Source organism: Anas platyrhynchos, chromosome 16 (assembly GCF_047663525.1).
Source record: "Anas platyrhynchos isolate ZD024472 breed Pekin duck chromosome 16, IASCAAS_PekinDuck_T2T, whole genome shotgun sequence".
Classification (NCBI taxonomy): Eukaryota; Metazoa; Chordata; class Aves; order Anseriformes; family Anatidae; genus Anas; species Anas platyrhynchos.
Window position 1 is genome coordinate 9,376,425 of NC_092602.1, and position 22,728 is coordinate 9,399,152.

The window sequence follows — 22,728 nt, forward strand, 5'->3', positions numbered from 1 at the left end:
TAGGCTGCACCGATGGGCTGAGGTCAACTGCATGAAGTTCAACAAGGCCAAGTGCTGGGTCCTGCACCTGGGGCGCAATAACCCCAAGCAGAGCTACAGGCTGGGAGATGAGTGGTTGGAGAGCTGCCAGGCAGAGAAGGACCTGGGAGTGATGGTGGACAGTCGGCTGAATATGAGTCAGCAGTGTGCTCAGGTGGCCAAGAAGGCCAACGGCATCCTGGCTTGTATCAGAAACAGTGTGACCAGCAGGGCTAGGGAGGTGATCGTCCCCCTGTACTCGGCTCTGCTGGGAGGCTCGGCTGGGGCTCACCGAGGGCAGATGTGCAGAGAATCAGCGAGTGGTTGTGGTTGGAGAGCACCTCAGCAGCAACCAACGTCCCCATACCACCAATGTCACCCACTGAACCACGTCCCTAAGTACCACATCCAGCTCCCCCAGGGCGGGGGGAGCGCTGGGGAAGGGGCTGCCAGAGACCGTGGGGCCGGGGCTGTGTGGAGGGGCCGTGCTGCGGCCGGGCGGGGGTTTAAGAGGGAGTCGGGGTCCGCGGCACAGCCCCGTCGGCGTGGGAACGCGAAGCTGGTGGGATCTCGCCATGGCCTGGGCCCCTCTCCTCCTCGCGGTGCTCGCCCACACCTCAGGTGCCCTGGACACACTCGCTGCGCCCGCCCGGGCCCTTTGGGCAACGGGGCCCTGGCCTCGTCCCGCTGCTGCGTGCTGAGGGCTGTGAGTGTGGGGCACTCACTGACCCCGTTTTCTCCCCTCTCTCCTCTCCCTCTCCAGGTTCCCTGGTCCAGGCAGCAGTGACTCAGCCGGCCTCGAAGTCGGTGAACCTGGGAGGCACCGTGCAGATCACCTGCTCCGGGGGTTATGGCTGGTACCAGCAGAAGACCCCTGGCACTGCCCCTGTCACCGTCATCTACAACAACAACCAGAGACCCTCGGACATCCCTTCTCAATTCTCTGGTTCCAAATCTGGCTCCGTGGGCACGTTAACCATCACTGGGGTCCAAGCTGAGGACGAGGCCGTCTATTACTGTGGGAGTGAGGACAGCAGTGCTAGTGCTGGTACAGGGACACAGAGCAATGTGGAAGTGAAGGACAGCCCACAGGTTAAAATGGAGGCTTTTTGCCCTTCTCCTTCAGGGCTGAGTGAGCAGGTCTGAGCAGTGATATTCAGCATTCGTGGTTCTGGCTGGTGTATTTGCAAGGCTGTGGGGCTCTGCTCATTGGTCAGTGTTCAGGGCTGTCAGTCCCTTGGTGTTTTAGGAATCTCTAGGTTTCCGTTTTGTCCCACTACTGTGGGTTGAGGGTTGTGCGTGTGGGGCACTCGCTGAGCCCTTTTTCTCCCCTCTCTCCTCTCCCTCCCCAGGTTCCCTGGTCCAGGCAGCGATTACTCAGCCGGCCGCGAAGTCGGTGAACCTGGGAGGAACCGTGCAGATCACCTGCTCCGGGGGTAGCAGTGGCTACGCTTATGGGTGGTACCAGCAGAAGACCCCTGGAAGTGCCCCTGTCACCGTGATCTACAACAACAACCAGAGACCCTCGGGCATCCCTTCACGATTCTCTGGTTCCACATCTGCCTCCGTGGGCACGTTAACCATCACTGGGGTCCAAGCCGAGGACGAGGCCGTCTATTACTGTGGGAGCAGGGACAGCAGTGGTGTTGCTTTAGTGACACAGGGAGATGTGGAAGTGAGGGGGAGCCTGGAGGTAAAGGCAAAGTTTTTCTGCCCTCCTCCCTCAAGGGAGCAGCTGTGGACTCTCCTCTTCCAGAGATGTTGATCCCTTTCTTAGTACATGAAGATGGTTTTGTGTGCAGGGCACTCACTGAGCCCCGTTTTCTCCCCTTTCTCCTCTCCCTCTCCAGGTTCCCTGGTCCAGGCAGCGCTGACTCAGCCAGACTCAAAACCGGTGAACATGGCAGGAACTGTGGAGATCACCTGCTCTGGGGGTGGTAGCTTCTATGGCAGTTACTATTATGCCTGGTTCCAGCAGAAGATCCCTGGCACTGGCCCTGTCACCGTGATCTACAACAACAACCAGAGACCCTCAGACATCCCTTCTCGATTCTCTGCTTCCACATCTGGCTCCGTGTCCACATTAACCATCACTGGAGTCCAAGCCGAGGACGAGGCCGTCTATTACTGTGGGAGCTTCGACAGCAGCAGTGGTTATGACAAGGTGATGCTGATTGGGCAGAGGGATCCTGCATGTCAAAGAGGTTGGTTTAGTCTCCCCCTTCCTCTGATGAGGGAAAGGCTGTGGATGTGGTCTACCTTGACTTCAGCAAGGCTTTTGACACCGTTTCCCACAGCATTCTCCTCAAGAAACTGGCTGCTCTTGGCTTGGACTGGCGCACGCTTCGTTGGGTTAGATACTGGCTGGATAGCCGGGCCCAAAAAGTCGTGATAAATGGAGTCAAGTCCAGTTGGAGGCCAGTTACTAATGACGTCCCCCAGGGCTCGGTGCTGGGGCCGGTCCTCTTTAATATCTTCATCAATGATCTGGATGAGGGCATTGAGTGCACCCTCAGTAAGTTTGCAGAGGACACCAAGCTAGGTTCATGTATCAATCTGCTTGAGGGTAGGAAGGCTCTGCAGGAGGATCTGGATAGGCTGCACCGATGGGCTGAGGTCAACTGCATGAAGTTCAACAAGGCCAAGTGCTGGGTCCTGCACCTGGAGCGCAATAACCCCAAGCAGAGCTACAGGCTGGGAGATGAGTGGTTGGAGAGCTGCCAGGCAGAGAAGGACCTGGGAGTGATGGTGGACAGTCGGCTGAATATGAGTCAGCAGTGTGCTCAGGTGGCCAAGAAGGCCAACGGCATCCTGGCTTGTATCAGAAACAGTGTGACCAGCAGGGCTAGGGAGGTGATCGTCCCCCTGTACTCGGCTCTGCTGGGAGGCTTGGCTGGGGCTCACCGAGGGCAGATGTGCAGAGAATCAGCGAGTGGTTGTGGTTGGAGAGCACCTCAGCAGCAACCAACGTCCCCATACCACCAATGTCACCCACTGAACCACGTCCCTAAGTACCACATCCAGCTCCCCCAGGGTGGGGGGAGCGCTGGGGCAGGGGCTGCCAGAGACCGTGGGGCCGGGGCTGTGTGGAGGGGCCGTGCTGCGGCCGGGGAGGGGGTTTAAGAGGGAGTCGGGGTCCGCGGCACAGCCCCGTCGGCGTGGGGACGCGCAGCTGGTGGGATCTCGCCATGGCCTGGGCCCCTCTCCTCCTCGCGGTGCTCGCCCACACCTCAGGTGCCCTGGACACACTCGCTGCGCCCGCCCGGGCCCTTTGGGCTGCTGCGTGCTGAGGGCTGTGCGTGTGGGGCACTCGCTGACCCCGTTTTCTCCCCTCTCTCCTCTCCCTCTCCAGGTTCCCTGGTCCAGGCAGCAGTGACTCAGCCGGCCTCGAAGTCGGTGAACCCGGGAGGAACCGTGCAGATCACCTGCTCTGGGGGTAGCACTGATAGTAATGGCAAATATTGGTATGGCTGGTACCAGCAGAAGACCCCTGGCACTGCCCCTGTCACTGTGATCTATAGCAACGACAAGAGACCCTCAGGCATCCCTTCACGATTCTCTGGTTCCTTGTCTGGCTCCACAGCCACGTTAACCATCACTGGTGTCCAAGCCGAGGACGAGGCCGTCTATTACTGTGCTAGCTGGGATGGCAGTACTAAATTGTCACAGTGACACAGAGCAATGGGGAAGTGATACAAAAACCTCCTGCCATCGCTGGAGCAGCTGGCTCCCTGCCGTCCCCTCAGATGTTGGCGCAGGTCCCCGTCTCATTGCTGGCCTTGCAGCTCTGTTCTGCAAGTGGTTATGCCTGGTCTCTCTGCTCTGCCCTCCTGCAGAACCCCAAGGTTGCACCCATACCTCAGGGATGGGATGGCCTCAGAAGCCCTGTCCCTGCCCCAAACTGCAGGGCCCAGGTACCCCGGTGCTCCCAGGCTGCTCCCGGGGCCCTGATGGCTGCCTCTCTGCCCCGCTACAGCCACTGCCCTGGGGCATCACTGCAGGGACTCAGCCCACAGAAAGCACCAAGAGACCACAGTGTGTTGATCACTAAAGAGCCAGGTCAAAGCTTCACCTTCAGACCATGACAGGGGATGTTTTGTGTGGATGCTGTATGAGGCTGCAGGGGCAGTTCAGGGCTGGCTGTTTTGTGCTCCATCATGCCCCACAAGGACAGACCCCTGAGCTGCTGCAGCACTGGCTGTGTTTGCCCAGTGCCACAGCTTTGGGCTCATGCTGGGTCTGTGCAGGATCTCCAGCCTGCCCCTGGGGGACCTGGGCAGCCCCTGGCCCTGGTCCCTGCCCCAGCCACGTCCCCAGGGCCAAAAGGACTGCCCAGGACCCTGCTCCTGCCCTCATCCTGCTCCCTAACCCCAGCACTACCTCTGGGTCTGAGGCTGAGGGCTCCTGCACATCACCGGTTCCTGAATGTCCTGTGTAGGGACATTTGCTGCATTCCTGTGAGCCTGCTGGGGCAGAGGGATAAGGGATCTGTGGGGGAAGTTAGAGGGGCATGGGTGCAGTCCTGTCCCCAGCCCTGTTCCCAGGACCTTGGTACACTGTGGGAGGGATGGGCAGAGCAGCACCGAGCACCCTGCAGCCCTGGGGGAGATCTGCATTTGCTAACAGCCCCACTCCCTGCCCCGCGTGCTGCTGCCCTTGCCTTCTGCATGTCAAGCTGCCCGGGGCTCTGGGGTGGCAGATAACAACCAGATGAGGAGCTAGGAAGCAAGCAAGCAGGGGCTCTGCTGCGGCCCTTTCCCAGCCCCCTGGCACAGGCTTTCCCCATGGCAGAGCCCAGTTTGGTGCCATCAGACCCTGTGGATGCTCCCCATGGCAGTTCTCTGGCAAGGATTAGTCCTTCCAGCCCAGCACGGGTACCGTCTCCTCGCCGTGTGGTCCCCTTAGCCCCTCCAATCCAGCTCTCCCCGGCTGTTTGGCCTCGTAGCCACAGGAGTTGGGGCGGGGGCTCCGTGTGCTCCACTTCTGGGCCTGGGTGCTGCCACGTGTCCCCAGCACGAGGCCGGGGACAACCCCCCTGTGCCTGCGGTGGAGAGGCCGGGCAGGGAGGAGGGGAGCGAGGCGCAGGACGTGGCCGAGAGCGCGGGGCCGCATTTGCATGGAGGGGCCGTGCTGCGGCCGGGCAGGGGTTTAAGAGGGAGTCGGGGTCCGCGGCACAGCCCCGTCGGCGTGGGGACGCGCAGCTGGTGGGATCTCGCCATGGCCTGGGCCCCTCTCCTCCTCGCGGTGCTCGCCCACACCTCAGGTGCCCTGGACACACTCGCTGTGCCCGGCCAGGCCCTTTGGGCTGCTGCGTGCTGAGGGCTGTGCGTGTGGGGCACTCGCTGACCCCGTTTTCTCCCCTCTCTCCTCTCCCTCTCCAGGTTCCCTGGTCCAGGCAGCGATTACTCCGCCGGCCTCGAAGTCGGTGAACCTGGGAGGCACTGTGCAGATCACCTGCTCCGGGGGTAGCAGCAGCTACTATGGCTGGTACCAGCAGAAGACCCCTGGCACTGCCCCTGTCACCGTGATCTATAGCAACGACAAGAGACCCTCGGGCATCCCTTCTCGATTCTCTGCTTCCACATCTGGCTCCACAAACACGTTAACCATCACTGGGGTCCAAGCCGAGGACGAGGCCGTCTATTACTGTGGGAGCTACGACAGCAGCAGTGGTTATGACAAGGTGATGCTGACTGGGCAGAGAGATCCTGCATGTCAAAGAGGTTGGTTTAGTCTCCCCCTTCCTCTCAGCTCAGCAGGGCCATGTCACCGGGTGTGGGGGTCTCCCTTCTTTCCTGTTCCCCTTCCCCTTGTGCACCATGTCCCCGGGCTTTGCTGCATTTCAGCTCACCCAGGCTGAGTGTTGCCCAGGGCCCTGCAGCTGCACAGCTGCCTGCAGTGCACGTGGCTGGGTGCGTGCGCGTTGGGCACCTGGGGAGACCCGGGCATGCCCTGGGCAGACAGGGAGAGCTCCTGCCTCAGCTCTTTGGTTGCCCAGTGGTCTTGTTCAGGCACCGGTGATGCCTGTGTGCATGGGACAAGCTGCAGAGATTTGTGGCTCTGGGGGTAGCTTTCAGTATGGCTGGTACCAGCAGAAGACCCCTGGCACTGGCTCTGTTACAATGATCTACCAGAACAACAAGAGACCCTCAGGCATCCCTTTGCGATTCACTGGTTCTGCATCTGGCTAAACGGGCACGTTAACAATCACTGGGGTCAAAGCCAAGGACGAAGCTGTCTGTTACTGTGGGAGCTGGGACAGCAGTGCTGGTACTTATATAGTGACACAGAGCAATGAGGTCATGAGGGATAGACCACATCTAGAAATGCAGGCTTTCTGCCCTCATCCCTCAAGGCTGAGCAGGGCTTAGGGGCTGAGTCTGGTTCCTGGTCCCTCTGCATGACCACAGCTCTAAGTTTATTAACTTGCTGCGCCCTGTTTTTTCCCCTCTCTCCTCTCCCTCTCCATGTTCTCTGGTTCAGGCAGTGCTGAGGGCGAACCTGGGAGACACCGTGCAGATCACCTGCTCCGGGGGTGGCAGCTACTGTGGCTGGTTCCAGCAGAAGACCCCTGGCAGTGCCCCTGTCACCGTCCTCTACCAGAACAACCAGAGACCCTCGGGCATCCCTTCGTGATTGTCTGCTTCCACATCTGGTTCCGTGTCCACGTTAACCTTCACTGGGGTACAAGCCGAGGACAAGGCCGTCTATTACTGTGGGAACTACGACAGCAGCTATGGTGGTGTCGGGGTATCAGAGAGCAATGAGGATGTGCTGTAAGGCCCTTGGCCCTGTCCCGCTGCTACGCAGTGAGATCTGTGCATGTGGGCCACTCGCTGAGCCCCGTTTTCTGCCCCCTTTCCTCTCCCTCTCCAGGTTCCCTGGTCCAGGCAGCAGTGACTCAGCAGGCCTCAAAGTCGGCGAAACCAGGAGACACCGTGCAGACCACCTGCTCTGGGAGTAGCAGCTGGTATGGCTGGTACCAGCAGAAAAACCTTGGCAGTGCCCCGGTCACCGTGATCTATGATAGCACAAAGAGACCCTCGGGCATCCTTTCATGATTCTCTGCTTCCACATCTGGCTCCACGGGCACGTTAACCATCACTGGGGTCCAAGCCAAGAATGAGGTTGTCTTACTGTGGTGTCTATGACAGCAGTAGTGATGTTTATGTGTGGGGGGCACTTGCTGAGCTCCCTTTTCTCCCCTCTCTCCTCTCCTTCTCCAGGTTCTCTGGGCCAGACAGAGATTATTCAGCCGTTCTTGAAGTCAGTAAATCGGGGACACAATGTGGAGATCACCTGCTCCAAGGCTAGCACTGCAATGGTGGAAAATATAATTATGCCTGGTACCAGTAGAAGACCCCTGACAGTGCCCCTGTCACCGTGATCTATAGCAACAACCAGAGACCGTCGGGCACCCCTTCTCGATTCTCTGGTTCCACATCTGGCTCCACATCCACGTTAACCATCACTGGGGTCCAAGCCGAGGACGAGGCCGTCTATTACTGTGGGAGCAGGGACAGCAGTGCTAGTGGTTCAGTGAAAGAGGCAGATGTGGAAGTGAGCAACAGACTGGTGCTATAGACAAAGTTTTTCCGCCCTCTTCCCTCAAGGGGGCATCTGTGGACTCTACCAGTGATGTTGATCCCTTTCCCAGTACATGAAGATGGTTTTGTGTGCAGGGCACTCACTGAGCCCTGTGTTCTTCCCCTTTCCCTCTCCAGGTTCCCTGGCAGCGCTGACTCAGCTGGCCTCAAAGTCAGTGAACCTGGGAGGAACCGTGCAGATCAGCTGCTAAGGGGGTAGCAGCAGCTACGATTATGGCTGGTACCAGCAGAAGACCCCTGGCAGTACCCCTGTCACTGTGACCTACTGTGATCTAACAACAAGAGACCCTCGGGCATCCCTTCTCGATTCTCTGGTTCCACATCTGGCTCCGCGAACACGTTAACCATCACTGGGGTCCAAGATGAGGACGAGGCCGTCTATTACTGTGGTAACTGGAACAGCAGTGCTAGTGCTGGTACAGGGACACAGAGCAACGTGGAAGTGAAGGACAGCCCACAGGTTAAAATGGACGCTTTTTGCCCTTCTTCTTCAGGGCTGAGCAGGTCTGAGCACTTATATTCAGCATTTGTGGTTCTGGCAGGTGTACTTCAAGGCTGTGGGGCTCTGCTCATGGGTCAGTGTTCAGGGCTGTCAGTCCCTCGGTGTTGTAAGAGCCTCCGGGTTTGAGTCTTGTCCAACTACTGTTGGTGAGGGCTGTGCATGTGGGGCACTCGCTGACCCCATTTTCTCCCCTCTTTCCTCTCCCTCTCCAGGTTCCCTGGTCCAGGCAGCAGTGACTCAGCCAGCCTCGAAGTCAGTGAACCCAGGAGACACCGTGCAGATCACCTGCTCCGGGAGTAGTGATGGCTATGGTTGGTTCCAGCAGAAGACCCTGTCACTGGCCCTGTCACTGTGATCTATAGCAGCACCAACAGACCCTCGGACATCCCTTCACGATTCTCTGGTTCCTATTCTGGCTCCTCTGCCACGTTAACCATCACTGGGGTCAAAGCTGAGGACGAGGCCTACTGTGGGAGCACGGACAGCAGTGGTGCTGCTTTAATTACATAGGGATATGTGGAAGTGAGCAACAAACTGGTGCTAAAGACAAAGTTTTTCCGCCCTCTTCCCTCAAGGGGGCAGCTGTGGACTCTACCAGTGATGTTGATCCCTTTCCCAGTACATGAAAATAGTTTTGTGTGCAGGGCATTCGCTGAGCCCTGTGTTCTTCCCCTTTCCTCTCCGTCTCCAGGTTCCCTGGTCCAGGCAGCGCTGACTCAGCTGGCCTCAAAGTCAGTGAACCTGGGAGGAACCGTGCAGATCACCTGCTCCGGGGGTAGTGATGACTATGGTTGGTACCAGCAGAAGACCCCTGGCACTGGCCCTGTCACCGTGATCTACTACAACAACAAGAGACCCTCAGACATCCCTTCAAGATTCTCTGGTTCCACATCTGGCTCCACAGCCACGTTAACCATCACTGGGGTCCAAGCCGAGGACGAAGCCGTCTATTACTGTGGGAGCTACGACAGCAGCTATGGTGGTTTCGGGGTGTCAGAGAGCAATGAGGATGTGCTGTAAGGCCCTTGGCCCTGTCCCACTGCTACGCAGTGAGATCTGTGCATGTGGGCCACTCGCTGAGCCCCGTTTTCTCCCCTCTCTCCTCTCCCTCTCCAGGTTCCCTGGTCCAGGCAGCAACTACTCAGCCGGCTTCGAAGACGGTGAACCCAGGAGACAACGTGGACATCACCTGCTCCGGAGGTAGCGCTGATAGTAATGGCAAATATTGGTATGGCTGGTACCAGCAGAAGACCCCTGGCAGTGCCCCTGTCACCGTGATCTATAGCAACACCAGCAGACCCTCGGGCATGCTTTCACTGTTCTCTGCTTCCACATCTTCTCGGCCTTTTGGCTAAGATCAAGTGTAGTATCTGTTCCTATCAATTTAATATCTGATATGTCGTCGATGAGAGGACTTTATATTAAACTGATTTTTGGGCTCAGGTTTGAATATATATATATATTTTTGAGCCACTTGCCAAGGCGATCAGCTCCAGGGGAGACGTGTTCTGCAGCGGAGAGGGGGATCGGACAGGCAGGGCAAATTTTTCCGGCATCGAGCCCACTCGAGGGAGCCGCCAGGGCCCAGCAGGCCTCGTGAGGGAGGTGAACGAGGCGCGAACGAGGCGTAGGCGGAACCAGCAGTGCCCCCTCCCAGCCGTTCAAAAGCTGCCCCTAGGAATCGTGGCGACCAGGAGCGTGGTGACCAGGACAGGCAAACAGGGCTTGGCGCATCAGGAGGGAGGGGCATGGCAGCTCGCGCAGGCAAGGCGAGCAGGAAGGGCAGAGCACTCCCCCCTGCCCATACGAACACCTCCTGTAATGGTGGTCTACCGCTAGATAGGCTGCAACGGTGCACACCAGGCACAGAGCACTCTCTAGGAAGTCTGCACACACCCAGACTGACTGCCCGCCCAAAGCTGTGGCAGGGCAGGTCTCCGGGTGCAGGGAGTGCCTGAGCCTGGTGCTACCACCTGCGGGGGGCAGAGGGACTCTCTGTGTGAGGTGCGAGCAGGTGGATGACCTGATCCGCATGGTGCTGGAGCTCAAGGAGGAGGGCGAGAGGTTGAGGGATATCAGGGACTGCGAACGCGAGATAGATTCGTGGAGCAACTCCCTGCGTGGCCTGAAGGACAGGCACCGGGGTGAGACACCCCAAATGGGGGTGGAGCCCCTGCCCTGTCGCCGTTGAGCAGGGACCTAGGAGTTGAGGAGGAATGGAAACAGGTCCCTGCTCAGCATTGCAGGCGATGCCCCCCTCTTACCGGCTCCGTCTTCCCAGGTGCCCTTACACAACAGGTTTGAGGCCCTGGAGCTTGAGAGACCGGTAGCTGAGGAAGAGGTAGAAAGTCTACCCAGGAGGATGCCTAGGGCGAGGAAGTCGACTCCACGCCTCAGGACTGCCTCCACCAGGACAGAAAGAAGGGTGGTTGTTGTGGGAGACTCTCCTCAGGGGAACAGAGGGACCTATTTGTCGGCCTGACCCTACCCGTAGGGAAGTCTGCTGCCTCCCTGGGGCCAGGATCAGGGACATTGCCAGAAAGCTTCCCAACCTAGTTTTCCCCTCTGACTTTTATCCTCTTTTGATAGACCAGGCTGGCAGTGATGACGTTGAAGAGAGAAGCCTGAAGACCATCAAACGAGACTTTAAGGGGACTGGGACGGTTAGTGGATGGAGTGGGAGTACAGGTGGTGTTTTTGTCCATCCCTACGGTGGCAGAGAGGGGTACAGAGACGACACGGAAAGCCCACCTGATAAACACGTGGCTCAGAGGCTGGTGCCAATACAGAAATTTTGTTTTTTTGATCATGGGGCGCTTTACTGAGCACCCGGCCTGATGGCCACGGGCTGGTCCCTATCTCTAAGGGGAAAACAGATCCTGGGCTAGGAGCTGGCAGGGCTCATTGAGAGGGCTTTAAACTAGGTAAGAAGGGGGACGGGGTTGAAACAAGGTTTGTTAGAGCTGTGCCAGGGGTAACAACGGCAAGGCCGGGAGAGAGGGCAATGGCCTTCTCTGAACCCAGGAGACACCGTGCAGATCACCTGCTCCAGGAGTAGCAGTGACTATGGCTGGTACCAGCAGAAGACCCCTGGCACTGGCCCTGTCACCGTGATCTACAGAAACACCAACAGACCCTCGGGCATCCCTTCACGATTCTCTGGTTCCTTATCTGGCTCCACGGCCACATTAACCATCACTGGGGTCCAAACCGAGGACGAGGCCGTCTATTACTGTGGGAGCGGGGACAGCAGTGCTGGTGCTGGTATAGTCACACAGAGCAATGGGGACATGAGGGACAGAGCACAGCTAGAAATGGAGGCTTCCTGCTCTTGTCCCCCAGAGATGATCAGGGCTATGTGGCTGAGGCAGGTTCCTGGTCCCTTTGCCCGACCACTGCTGTGAGTTGTGAGCTGAGCCCCATTTTCTCCCCTCTCTCCTCTCCCTCTCCAGGTTCCCTGGTCCAGGCAGCACTGACTCAGCCGGCCTCAAAGTCGGTGAACCTGGGAGGAACCGTGCAGATCACCTGCTCTGGGAGTAGCAGTGGCTACTATGGCTGGTACCAGCAGAAGACCCCTGGCACTGCCCCTGTCACCGTGATCTATGCCAATAGCAACAGACCCTCAGGCATCCCTTCTCGATTCTCTGGTTCCAAATCTGGCTCCACAGCCACGTTAACCATCACTGGGGTCAAAGCCAAGGATGAGGCCGTCTATTACTGTGCTAGCTACGACAGCAGTGCTGGTGCTGGTATAGTGACACAGAGCAATGTGGAAGTGAGGGACAGACCACAGCTCGAAATGGAGACTTTCTGCTTTTGTGCCTTAGAGCTGAGCAGGGCTGTGGGGCTGAGGCAGGTTCCTGGCCCCTCTGCATGGCCATAGCTGTGAGATTTCTCCCTTTTATGCCCTATGACCCTTGGGACATCTCTGGGACTAGGCTGCGGTCTACTCATCCAACGTGGTCAGGGCCCGATCACTTCTCCAGGGTTTGTGGTATTCAGCATCCCTAGTTCTGGGAGGTGTCCTTGTGAGGCTGTGGGGCTCTGGCCATGGGCTCAGTGTTCAGGGCTGTTGGTCCCTTGGTGTAGTAAAAGCCTCCAGGCTCAGAGGCCCCGTTCTGCTGCTTCTCAGTGAGGGCTGTGTGTACGGGGTACTCCCTGATCTCCATTTTCTCTCCTTTCCCTCTCCAGGTTCCCTGGTCCAGGCAGCACTGACTCAGCCAGACTCGAAATCAGTGAATGTGGCAGGATCTGTGGAGATCACCTGCTCCGGGAGTAGCTACGGCTACTATGGCTGGTACCAGCAGAAGACCCCTGGCAGTGCCCCTGTCACTGTGATCTACTATAACGACAGGAGACCCTCGGGCATCCCTTCACGATTCTCTGGTTCCAAATCTGGCTCCACAGCTATGTTAACCATCACTGGGGTCCAAGCCGAGGACGAGGCCGTCTATTACTGTCGGAGCGTGGACAGCAGTGCTGGTGCTGGTATAGTCACACAGAGCAATGGGGACATGAGGGACAGAGCACAGATAGAAATGCAGGCTTTCTGCCCTTGTCCCTAAGAGCTGAGTAGATCTTTGGTGCTGAGGCAGGTTTCTGGTCCCTTGGAATGACCACAGCTGTGAGTTTATTAATTTGTTGAGCCCCGTTTTCTTCCCTCTCTTTTTGCCCTCTCCAGGTTCCCTGGTCCAGGCAGCGCTGACTCATCCGGCCTCGAAGTCGGTGAACCCAGGAGACACCGTGCAGATCACCTGCTCCGGGGGTAGCGCTGCCAGTGATGGCAAATATTATTATGCCTGGTACCAGCAGAAGACCCCTGGAACTGGCCCTGTCACCGTGATCTATAGCAACGACAAGAGACCCTCGGGCATCTCTTCAAGATTCTCTGCTTCCACATCTGGCTCCACAAACACGTTAACCATCACTGGGGTCCAAGCCAAGGATGAGGCCGTCTATTACTGTGGGAGCTACGACAGCAGCAGTGGTGGTGTCGGGGTGTCAGAGAGCAATGAGCATGTACTGGAAGTCCCTTGGCCCTGTCCCACTGTTATGCATTGAAGTCTGTGAATGTGAACCACTCGCTGAGCCCCGTTTTCTGCACCCTTTCATCTCACTCACCAGGTTCCCTGGTCCAGGCAGCAGTGACTCAGCCGGCCTCAAATTGGCGAACCTGGGAGACACCGTGCAGATCACCTGCTCTGGGAGTAGCAGCTGGTATGGCTGGTACCAGCAGAAAAACCCTGGCAGTGCCCCTGTCACCATGATCTATGATAGCACAAAGAGACCCTCAGACATCCCTTCACGATTCTCTGCTTCCACATCTGGCTCCACGAACACGTTAACCATCACTGGGGTCCAAGCCGAGGACGAGGCCGTCTATTACTGTGGGAGCAGGGACAGCAGTGCTAGTGCTGCTTTAGTGACAGAGGCAGATGTGGAAGTGAGCAACAGACTGGTGCTATAGACAAAGTTTTTCCGCCCTCTTCCCTCAAGGGGGCAGCTGTGGACTCTACCAGTGATGTTGATCCCTTTCCCAGTACATGAAAATAGTTTTGTGTGCAGGGCATTCGCTGAGCCCTGTGTTCTTCCCCTTTCCTCTCCGTCTCCAGGTTCCCTGGTCCAGGCAGCGCTGACTCAGTTGGCCTCGTAGTCGGTGAACCTGGGAAGAACCGTGCAGATCACCTGCTCCGGGAGTAGCAGTGGCTACTATTATGGCTGGTACCAGAAAAAGACCCCTGGCACTGGCCCTGTCACCGTGATCTATGAGAACAACCAGAGACCCTCGGGCATCCCTTCACGATTCTCTGGTTCCTTGTCTGGCTCCACAAACACGTTAACCATCACTGGTATCCAAACCGAGGATGAGGCCGTCTATTACTGTGGGAGCAGGGACAGCAGTGCTTGCCACAGTCACTGTGAGTCCCACCAGTAAGGAACTGAGTCACTGAGTCCCCTCTGCTGCCTGCTGCTACTGCTTGAACATGGTGAAGGAGCTGCCAATGTGCCCAGTGGGATGGAACCCATCACGTGGCAAGTGCCCTGTTCCAGCACATCCCCTCTGTGCTGCTGGCAGGAATGGAGCCCCCGGCACTGCTGCCCTTTCCCCTGCCCATCGGCTGCTCAAGTCCTGGGCACCTTGGAGTGTGCATTGCGGGGCCAGGGAGCTTTGCAGGAGGGGGCATTTCCCATGTGAGTGCTGGCTCCTGGACACCAGGGGCTGCCATGTGCAAATCAGAGCTGGAAGTGGGCTGCTCCTGACTGGGGGCACGAATCCAGGTGGCCTCTGGAGTGGGACTCCTGAGTACCCAGCACCATCAGTTCATGGGCAGCCTTGTGGAGCCATAGGTCCTGCTGTCTGATGGGTGCCTGTGGGCAGAGTGGCCTCATGCCACTGCTGCTGTGCAGTGAGGTCTGTGCGTGGGGGGCACTCGCTGAGCCCCATTTTCTCCCCTCTCTCCTCTCCCTCTCCAGGTTCCCTGGTCCAGGCAGCAGTGACTCAGCCGGCCTCAAAGTCAGTGAACCCGGGAGACACCGTGCAGATCACCTGCTCCGGGGGTAGCGGCTACTATGGCTGGTACCAGCAGAAGACCCCTGGCAGCGCCCCTGTCACCGTGATCTATGAGAACACCAAGAGACCCTCAGGCATCCCTTCACAATTCTCTGGTTCTTCATCTGGCTCCATGAACACGTTAACCATCACTGGCATCCAAGCTGAGGACGAGGCCGTCTATTACTGTGGTAACTTGGACAGCAGCACTGATGCTGGTATAGTGACACGGAGCAATGTGGAAGTGAAGAACAGCCCACAGGTTAAAATGGAGGCTTTTTGCCCTTCTCCTTCAGGGCTGAGCTGGTCTGAGCACTGATATTCAGCATCCCTGGTTGTGGCAGGTGTCCTTGCAAGGCTGTATGGCTCTGCCTGTGGGCTGTGTTCAGGGCTGTCATTCGCACAGTGTCAGCACAGCCTCCAGGCACAGGGGCCCTGTCCCACTGCTGCGTGGTGAGGGCTGTGCGTGTGGGGCCCTCACTGAGCCCTGTTTTCTCCCCTCTGTTCTCTCCCTCTCCAGGTTCCCTGGTCCAGGCAGCAATTACTCGGCTGGCCTTGAAGAGAGTGAACCTGGGAGGAAACGTACAGATCACCTGCTCCAGGGCTAGCGCTGACAGTAGTGGCAACTATTGGTATGGCTGGTACCAGCAGAAGACCCCTGGCACTGGCCCTGTCACCGTGATCTATGAGGACACTAAGAGACGCTTGGGCATCCCTTCTCGATTCTCTGGTTCCTTATCTGGCTCCACGGCCACATTAACCATCACTGGGGTCCAAGCCGAGGACGAGGCCGTCTATTACTGTGGGAGCGTGGACAGCAGTGCTGGTGCTGGTATAGTCACACAGAGCAATGGGGACATGAGGGACAGAGCACAGCTAGAAATGGAGGCTTCCTGCTCTTGTCCCCCAGAGATGATCAGGGCTATGTGGCTGAGGCAGGTTCCTGGTCCCTTTGCCTGACCACAGCTGTGATTTGGGAGCCGAGCCCCATTTTCTCCCCTCTCTCCTCTCCCTCTCCAGGTTCCCTGGTCCAGGCAGCAGTGACTCAGCCGGCCTCGAAGTCAGTGAACCTGGGAGACACCGTGCAGATCACCTGCTCCGGGGGTAGCAGCAGCTACGGTTATGGCTGGTACCAGCAGAAGACCCCTGGAACTGGCCCTGTCACCGTGATCTATACCAACGACAAGAGACCCTCGGGCATCCCTTCTCGATTCTCTGCTTCCACATCTGGCTCCACAAACACGTTAACCATCACTGGGGTCCAAGCCGAGGATTACCCTGTCTATTACTGTGGGAGCAAGGACAGCAGCTATGGTGGTGTCAGGGTGTCAGGGAGCAATGAGGATGTGCTCCAAGGCCCTTGGCCCTGTCCCACTGCTACGCAGTGAGATCTGTGCATGTGGGCCACTCGCTGAGCCCCAATTTCTCCCCTCTCCTCTCCAGGTTCCCTGGTCCAGGCAGCACGGACTCAGATGGCCTTAAAGTTGGCGAACCCAGGAGACACCGTGCAGATCACCTGCTCTGGGAGTAGCAGCTGGTATGGCTGGTACCAGCAGAAAAACCCTGGCAGTGCCCCTGTCACCGTGATCTATGATAGCACAAAGAGACCCTCGCACATCCCTTCATGATTCTCTGGTCCCACATCTGGCTCCATGAACGCATTAACAATCTCTGCAGTCCAAGCTGAGGACGATACTGTCTATTACTGTGGGAACTTAGGCCACAGTGTGGCCAGTATCCATCTACCCTGGGTGCTCATCGATGGGTCCTATGGGCTCATGGGTTCCCTGCTGAGTGTGGGTGTCAGTGCTCCTGCAGCTGGCACTGGGGGGTGTTGGCAGTGGGCCAGTGTCCCCTTTGGAGCCTGCTGTGCCCTCACTGTGAGCTGGTGACAGCGGGGTTGCCTCTGGCTGGACCAGTTTGTGGATGATGCATGGTACTGAGTTCAGCTGAACTCGTCATCGTCTGGTCTTGATTGCTGTGAGGCCGCTGCAGTCCCTCAGCTGGCTTGGGAGTCACAGGCACAGGGGACGTGTGCGTGTTTCCTTACTGCTGAGTAGCCCTGAAGCTCCTGATGCCCACGCAGTTCCTGTCGGGCACGAGATCCCAGTTCTTTGCTCTGCAGTTGCTCTTTGCTGGCGAATGGTGCAGGCATCCCCAGGTGTGTACACAGACAGAGGGAGGCACTGGGAGCTTGGGTGCAGACGGGTGGGTTTGTGTCTTGGATCGCGTGAGCCTGCATGGTGTTGGTGAGGGGTCTTTGGCTGATCTCTAACCCTTGTGTTTCTCCTCCTCGGTCTCCTGCAGCTGCCAGCAGGAGCCGAGGGCCCCGGGGTCCTCTCACGGTGCTGTGCAAGGCCTGTGGTGGGCAGGAGGCGCTGCTGCAGTGCGGGGCCAGGGCCTGGCTTAATGCAGAGCCCCACGGGGAGCCCCGTGGAGGAGAAGGCAGCTCCTGCGGCCAGGCAGGGGGCAAAGCACTGCTGCCAGCCCTCAGCCCTGCTGGGAGGCTCGGCTGGGGCTCACCGAGGGCAGACGTGCAGAGAATCAGCGAGTGGTTGTGGTTGGAGAGCACCTCAGCAGCAACCAACATCCCCATACCACCAATGTCACCCACTGAACCATGTCCCTAAGTACCACATCCAGCTCCCCCAGGGCAGGGGGAGCGCTGGGGCAGGGGCTGCCAGAGACCGTGGGGCCGGGGCTGTGTGGAGGGGCCGTGCTGCGGCCGGGCGGGGGTTTAAGAGGGAGTCGGGGTCCGCGGCACAGCCCCGTCGGCGTGGGGACGCGCAGCTGGTGGGATCTCGCCATGGCCTGGGCCCCTCTCCTCCTCGCGGTGCTCGCCCACACCTCAGGTGCCCTGGACACACTCGCTGCGCCCGCCCGGGCCCTTTGGGCTGCTGCGTGCTGAGGGCTGTGCGTGTGGGGCACTCACTGACCCCGTTTACTCCCCTCTCTCCTCTCCCTCTCCAGGTTCCCTGGTCCAGGCAGCGCTGACTCAGTCGGAGCCGCAGTCGGTGAATCCGGGAGGCACCGTGCAGATCACCTGCTCCGGGGGTAGTGGCAGCTATGGCTGGTTCCAGCAGAAGACTCCTGGCAGTGCCCCTGTCACCGTCATCTACAACGACAACCAGAGACCCTCGGGCATCCCTTCTCGATTCTCTGGTTCCTTATCTGGCTCCACAGCCACATTAACCATCACTGGGGTCCAAGCCGAGGACGAGGCCGTCTATTACTGTGGTAACAGGGACAGCAGCACTGATGCTGGTATAGTGACAGAGAGCAAGGTGGAAGTGAAGGACAACGCACAGGTTAAAATGGAGGCTTTTTGCCCTTCTCCTTCAGGGCTGAGTGAGCAGGTCTGAGCACTGATATTCAGCATTCGTGGTTCTGGCTGGTGTATTTGCAAGGCTGCGGGGCTCTGCTCATTGGTCATTGTTCAGGGCTGTCAGTCCCTTGGTGTTTTAGGAATCTCAAGGTTTCCGTGTTGTCCCACTACTGTGGGTTGAGGGCTGTGTGTGGGGGGCACTCGCGGAACCCCATTTTCTCCCCTCTCTCATCTCCCTCTCCAGGTTCCCTGGTCCAGGCAGCACTGACTCAGCCGGCCTCGAAGTCAGTGAACCTGGGAGGCACCGTGCAGATCACCTGCTCCGGGAGCAGCTACAGTTATGCCTGGTTCCAGCAGAAGACCCCTGGCACTGGCCCTGTCACCGTGATCTATGACAATACCAAGAGACCCTCGGGCATCCCTTCTCGATTCTCTGGTTCTGCATCTGGCTCCACGGCCACATTAACCATCACTGGGGTCCAAGCCGAGGATGAGGCCGTCTATTACTGTGGTGGCTACGACAGCAGCTGGAGTGCTGTACAGTGACAGTGAGTTACAAGATGTGGGAGTATCCAAAGCCTTAGGAAGGTTTTCTCTCCTTCCTGTTGCTCGCCCACACCTCAGGTGCCCTGGACACACTCGCTGCGCCCGCCCGGGCCCTTTGGGTTGCTGCGCGCTGAGGGCTGTGCGTGTGGGGCACTCACTGACCCCGTTTTCTCCCCTCTCTCCTCTCCCTCTCCAGGTTCCCTGGTCCAGGCAGCGGTGACTCAGCCGGCCTCGAAGTCGGTGAACCTGGGAGGAACCGTGCAGATCACCTGCTCCGGGGGTGGCAGCTACTATGGGAGTTACAGTTATGGCTGGTTCCAGCAGAAGACCCCTGGCACTGCCCCTGTCACCGTGATCTATGCCAATAGCAACAGACCCTCAGGCATCCCTTCTCGATTCTCTGGTTCCAAATCTGGCTCCACAGCCACGTTAACCATCACTGGGGTCCAAGCCGAGGACGAGGCCGTCTATTACTGTGGGAGTGAGGACAGCAGTGCTAGTGCTGGTACAGGGACACAGAGCAAGGTGGAAGTAAAGGACAGCCCACAGGTTAAAATGGAGGCTTTTTGCCCTTCTCCTTCAGGGCTGAGTGAGCAGGTCTGAGCAGTGATACTCAGCATTCGTGGTTCTGGCTGGTGTATTTGCAAGGCTGCGGGGCTCTGCTCATTGGTCAGTGTTCAGGGCTGTCAGTCCCTCGCTGTTGTAGGAATCTCTAGGTTTCCGTGTTGTCCCGCTACTGTGGGTTGAGGGCTGTGCGTGTGCGGCACTCACTGAGCCCCATTTTCTCCCCTCTCTCTTCTCCCTCCCCAGGTTCCCTGGTCCATGCTGCTCTAACTCAGCCGGCCTCAAAGTCAGTGATCGTGGGAGGCACCGTGCAGATCACCTGCTCCGGGGCTAGCGCTGCCAGTGATGGCAAATATTATTATGGTTGGTACCAGCAGAAGACCCCTGGAAATGTCCCTGTCACCGTGATCTATAGGAACAACCAGAGACCCTCGGGCATCCCTTCCCGATTCTCTGCTTCCACATCTGGCACCACAGCCACGTTAACCATCACTGGGGTCCAAGCTGAGGACGAGGCCGTCTATTACTGTGGGAGCTTCGACAGCAGCAGTGGTTATGACAAGGTGATGCTGACTGGGCAGAGAGATCCTGCATGTCCAAGAGGTTGGTTTAGTCTCCCCTTTCCTCTCAGCTCAGCAGGGCCATGTCACCGGGTGTGGGGGTCTCCCTTCTTTCCTGTTCCCCTTCCCCTTGTCCACTATGTCCCCGGGCTTTGCTGCATTTCAGCTCGCCCAGGCTGAGTGTTGCCCAGGGCCCTGCAGCTGCACAGCTGCCTGCAGTGCACGTGGCTGGGTGCGTGCGCGTTGGGCACCTGGGGAGACCCGGGCATGCCCTGGGCAGACAGAGAGAGCTCCTGCCTCAGCCCTTTGGTTGCCCAGTGGTCTGGTTCAGGCACCGGTGATGCCTGTGTGCATGGGACGAGCTGCAGAGATGTGTGGCTCTGGGGGTAGATTGCAGTATGGCTGGTACCAGCAGAAGACCCCTGGCACTGGTCCTGTCACCGCGATCTACCAGAACAACAACAAACCCTCTGGCATCCCTTCGCAATTCTGTGGTTCTGCTTCTGGCTCCACAGTCATGTTAACAATCACTGGGGTCGGGTCCAAGCCGAGGACGAGGCCGTCTATTAGTGTGGGAGCCACGACAGCAGTGCTAGTGATGGTATAGTGACACAATGAGCAATGTGTCAGTGAGAGACTGACCACATCTAGAAATGGAGGTTTTCTTCACTTGTCCCCCAGTGTTCAGCAGCCCTGTGGGGCTGAGACGGGTTCCTGGTCCCTCGGCATGACCACAGCTCTGAGTTTCCTTCCTTTCATGCCCCAGTCCCCTGGGAAGGTGTGTGGAGCTGGGTGGGCTCTACTCATCAAACATGGTTCAGGCCCAATCCCTTCTCCACTGTTTGTGGTATTCAGCATTCCTTTTTCTGGCAGGTGTCCTTGCAAGGCTGTGGGGCTCTGGCCATTGGCTCAGTGTTCAGGGTTGTCAGTGCCTCGGTGTCGTAAGAGCCTCCAGGTTTGGGTTTCTCTCACTAATGTGGGGTGAGGGCTGTGTGTGGGGGGCACTCGCTGATCCCCATTTTCTCTCCTCTCTCCTTTCCGTCTTCAGGTTCCCTGGTCCAGGCAGCACTGACTCAGCCGGCCTCGAAGTCAGTGAACCCAGGAGACACCGTGCAGATCACCTGCTCCGGGAGTAGCAGCAACTATGGCTGGTACCAGCAGAAGACCCCTGGCAGTGCCCCTGTCACCGTGATCTACTACAACAACAAGAGACCCTCGGGCATCCCTTCACGATTCTCTGGTTCCAAATCTGGCTCCGTGGGCACGTTAACCATCACTGGGGTCCAAGCAGAGGATGAGGCCGTCTATTACATGAGAAAGATCATCAGGTCCAACCCCCCTGCCAAAGCAGGTTCCTCAGAGCAGGCTGCCCAGGTAGGCGTCCAGACAGGCCTTGAATATCTCCAGAGAAGGAGCCTCCACAACCTCCCTAGGCAGCCTGTTCCAATGCTCCGTCATCCTCACCGTGAAGAAGTTCTTTCGCATGTCAGTGCGGAACTTCCTGTGCTCTAACTTGCAGCCATTGCCCCTTGTCCCACCCCCATAAACCACTGAGAAGAGGTTGGCTACATCCTTCTGTCCCCCACCCCTCAGATATTTATATACACTGAGGAGATCCCCTCTCAGTCTTCTCCAGGCTGAACAGACACAGGTCTCTCAGCCTTTCTTCATAGGGAAGATGCTCCAGGCCCTGTATCATCTTTGTGGCCCTCCGCTGGACTCTTTCCAGGAGACGCCTGTCTTCCTTGTACCGAGGAGCCCAGAACTGGACACAGTACTCCAGGTGAGGCCTGACCGGGGCAGAGTAGAGGGATCACCTCCCTTCACCTGCTGGCCACGCTCCTTCTAATGCACGCCAGGATCCCATTGGCCCTCTTGGCCACAAGGGCACAGTGCTGGCTCATGGTCAACCTGTCGTCCACCAGGACCCCCAGGTCCTTCTCCTCAGAGCTCCTCTCCAGCAGGTCGTCCCCCAGCCTGTACTGATACTTCAGGCTGTTCCTTCCCAGGTGCAGGACTCTACACTTGCTCTTATTAAATCTCATTTGGTTTCTTCCTGCCCATCTCTCCAGCTGGTCCAGGTCTCGCTGAATGGCAGAGCAGCCTTCTGGCGTGTCAGCCACTCCTCCCAGCTTTGTGCCATTGGCGTACTTGCTGAGGGCAGACACTATTCCCTCATCAAGGTCATCGATGAAGATGCTGAACAAGACCGGACCCAGCAGTGACCCCTGGGGAACACTGCTAGTCACAGGCCTCCAGCCAGACTCTGCTCCTCCGATCACCACCCTCTGAGCTCAGTCAGCCAGTTCCCAACCCACCTTGCCGTCCCCTCCTCTATCCCACACTTTCTCAGCTTTGCTATCAGGATGTCATGGGAGACAGTATCGAAAGCCTTGCTAAAGTCAAGGAAGATGACATCCACCGCTCTCCCCCCATCTACCCAGCTGGTGATGCCATCACAGGAGGCAACGAGTTTGGTTGAGCCCGACTTCCCCTTGGTGAATCCATGCTGACTACTCCTCATAACCTTCTTCTCTTCCAATTGCTTGGAGACGGCACCCCGAACAAGCTGCTCCAACGCCTTTCCAGGGACAGAGGTGAGACTGACTGGCCTGTAGTTTCCCGGATCCCCCTTCCTGCCCCTCTTGAAGACCGGAGTGACATTGGCTATCCTCCAGTCTTCAGGCACCTCTCCTGTTCTCGAGGACCTTTCAAAGATGATAGAGAGCAGTTTGGCAATCACATCTGCCAGCTCCCTTAGCACACGCGGATGCATCCCATCGGGACCCATGGATTTGTGTGTGTTGAACCCACTCAGACACTCCCGAACCACTCCCACATCCACCAGGGGGGAGCCCTCCATTTCCCAGACCCTTTGTCCTATTGCCAGGGGCGAGGAGTCCTGGGGGAGTGTCCTTGAAGCAAAGACTGAAGCAAAGAAAGCATTCAGTATCTCTGCCTTCTCAGTGTCTCCCGTGACCAGGACATCCCCCTCATTCAGCAAGGGACCCACATTATCCCTAGTCTTCCTCTTGCTGTTTACATACTTGAAAAAA

General features: G+C 57.9%; 1 protein-coding gene and 1 pseudogene across 11 annotated transcripts in view; both read left to right on the forward strand.

Moving 5' to 3' along the window:
- The first annotated feature begins 5,220 nt into the window (after positions 1 to 5,220).
- IGLL1 (immunoglobulin lambda like polypeptide 1) overlaps positions 5,221 to 22,728 on the forward strand; it is an 88,909-nt gene continuing 71,401 nt past the window's right edge. For 2 of the 11 annotated variants that reach the window (XM_072024563.1, XM_072024569.1), the window contains exons 1-2: positions 17,469 to 17,529; positions 17,648 to 17,898. In XM_072024563.1, coding sequence (XP_071880664.1) covers positions 17,484 to 17,529; positions 17,648 to 17,898 — 297 coding nt within the window. In that variant the 5' untranslated portion in view covers positions 17,469 to 17,483. Of the gene's footprint in view, positions 5,282 to 5,399; positions 5,691 to 8,712; positions 9,110 to 12,808; positions 13,118 to 14,601; positions 14,896 to 17,468; positions 17,530 to 17,647; positions 17,942 to 18,744; positions 19,054 to 22,728 lie in introns of those variants that run through there. The other 9 variants (XM_072024565.1, XM_072024571.1, XM_072024536.1 and 6 more) reach the window with 9 other exon arrangements.
- On the forward strand, positions 9,459 to 9,677 carry LOC119718643 (U2 spliceosomal RNA; annotated as a pseudogene).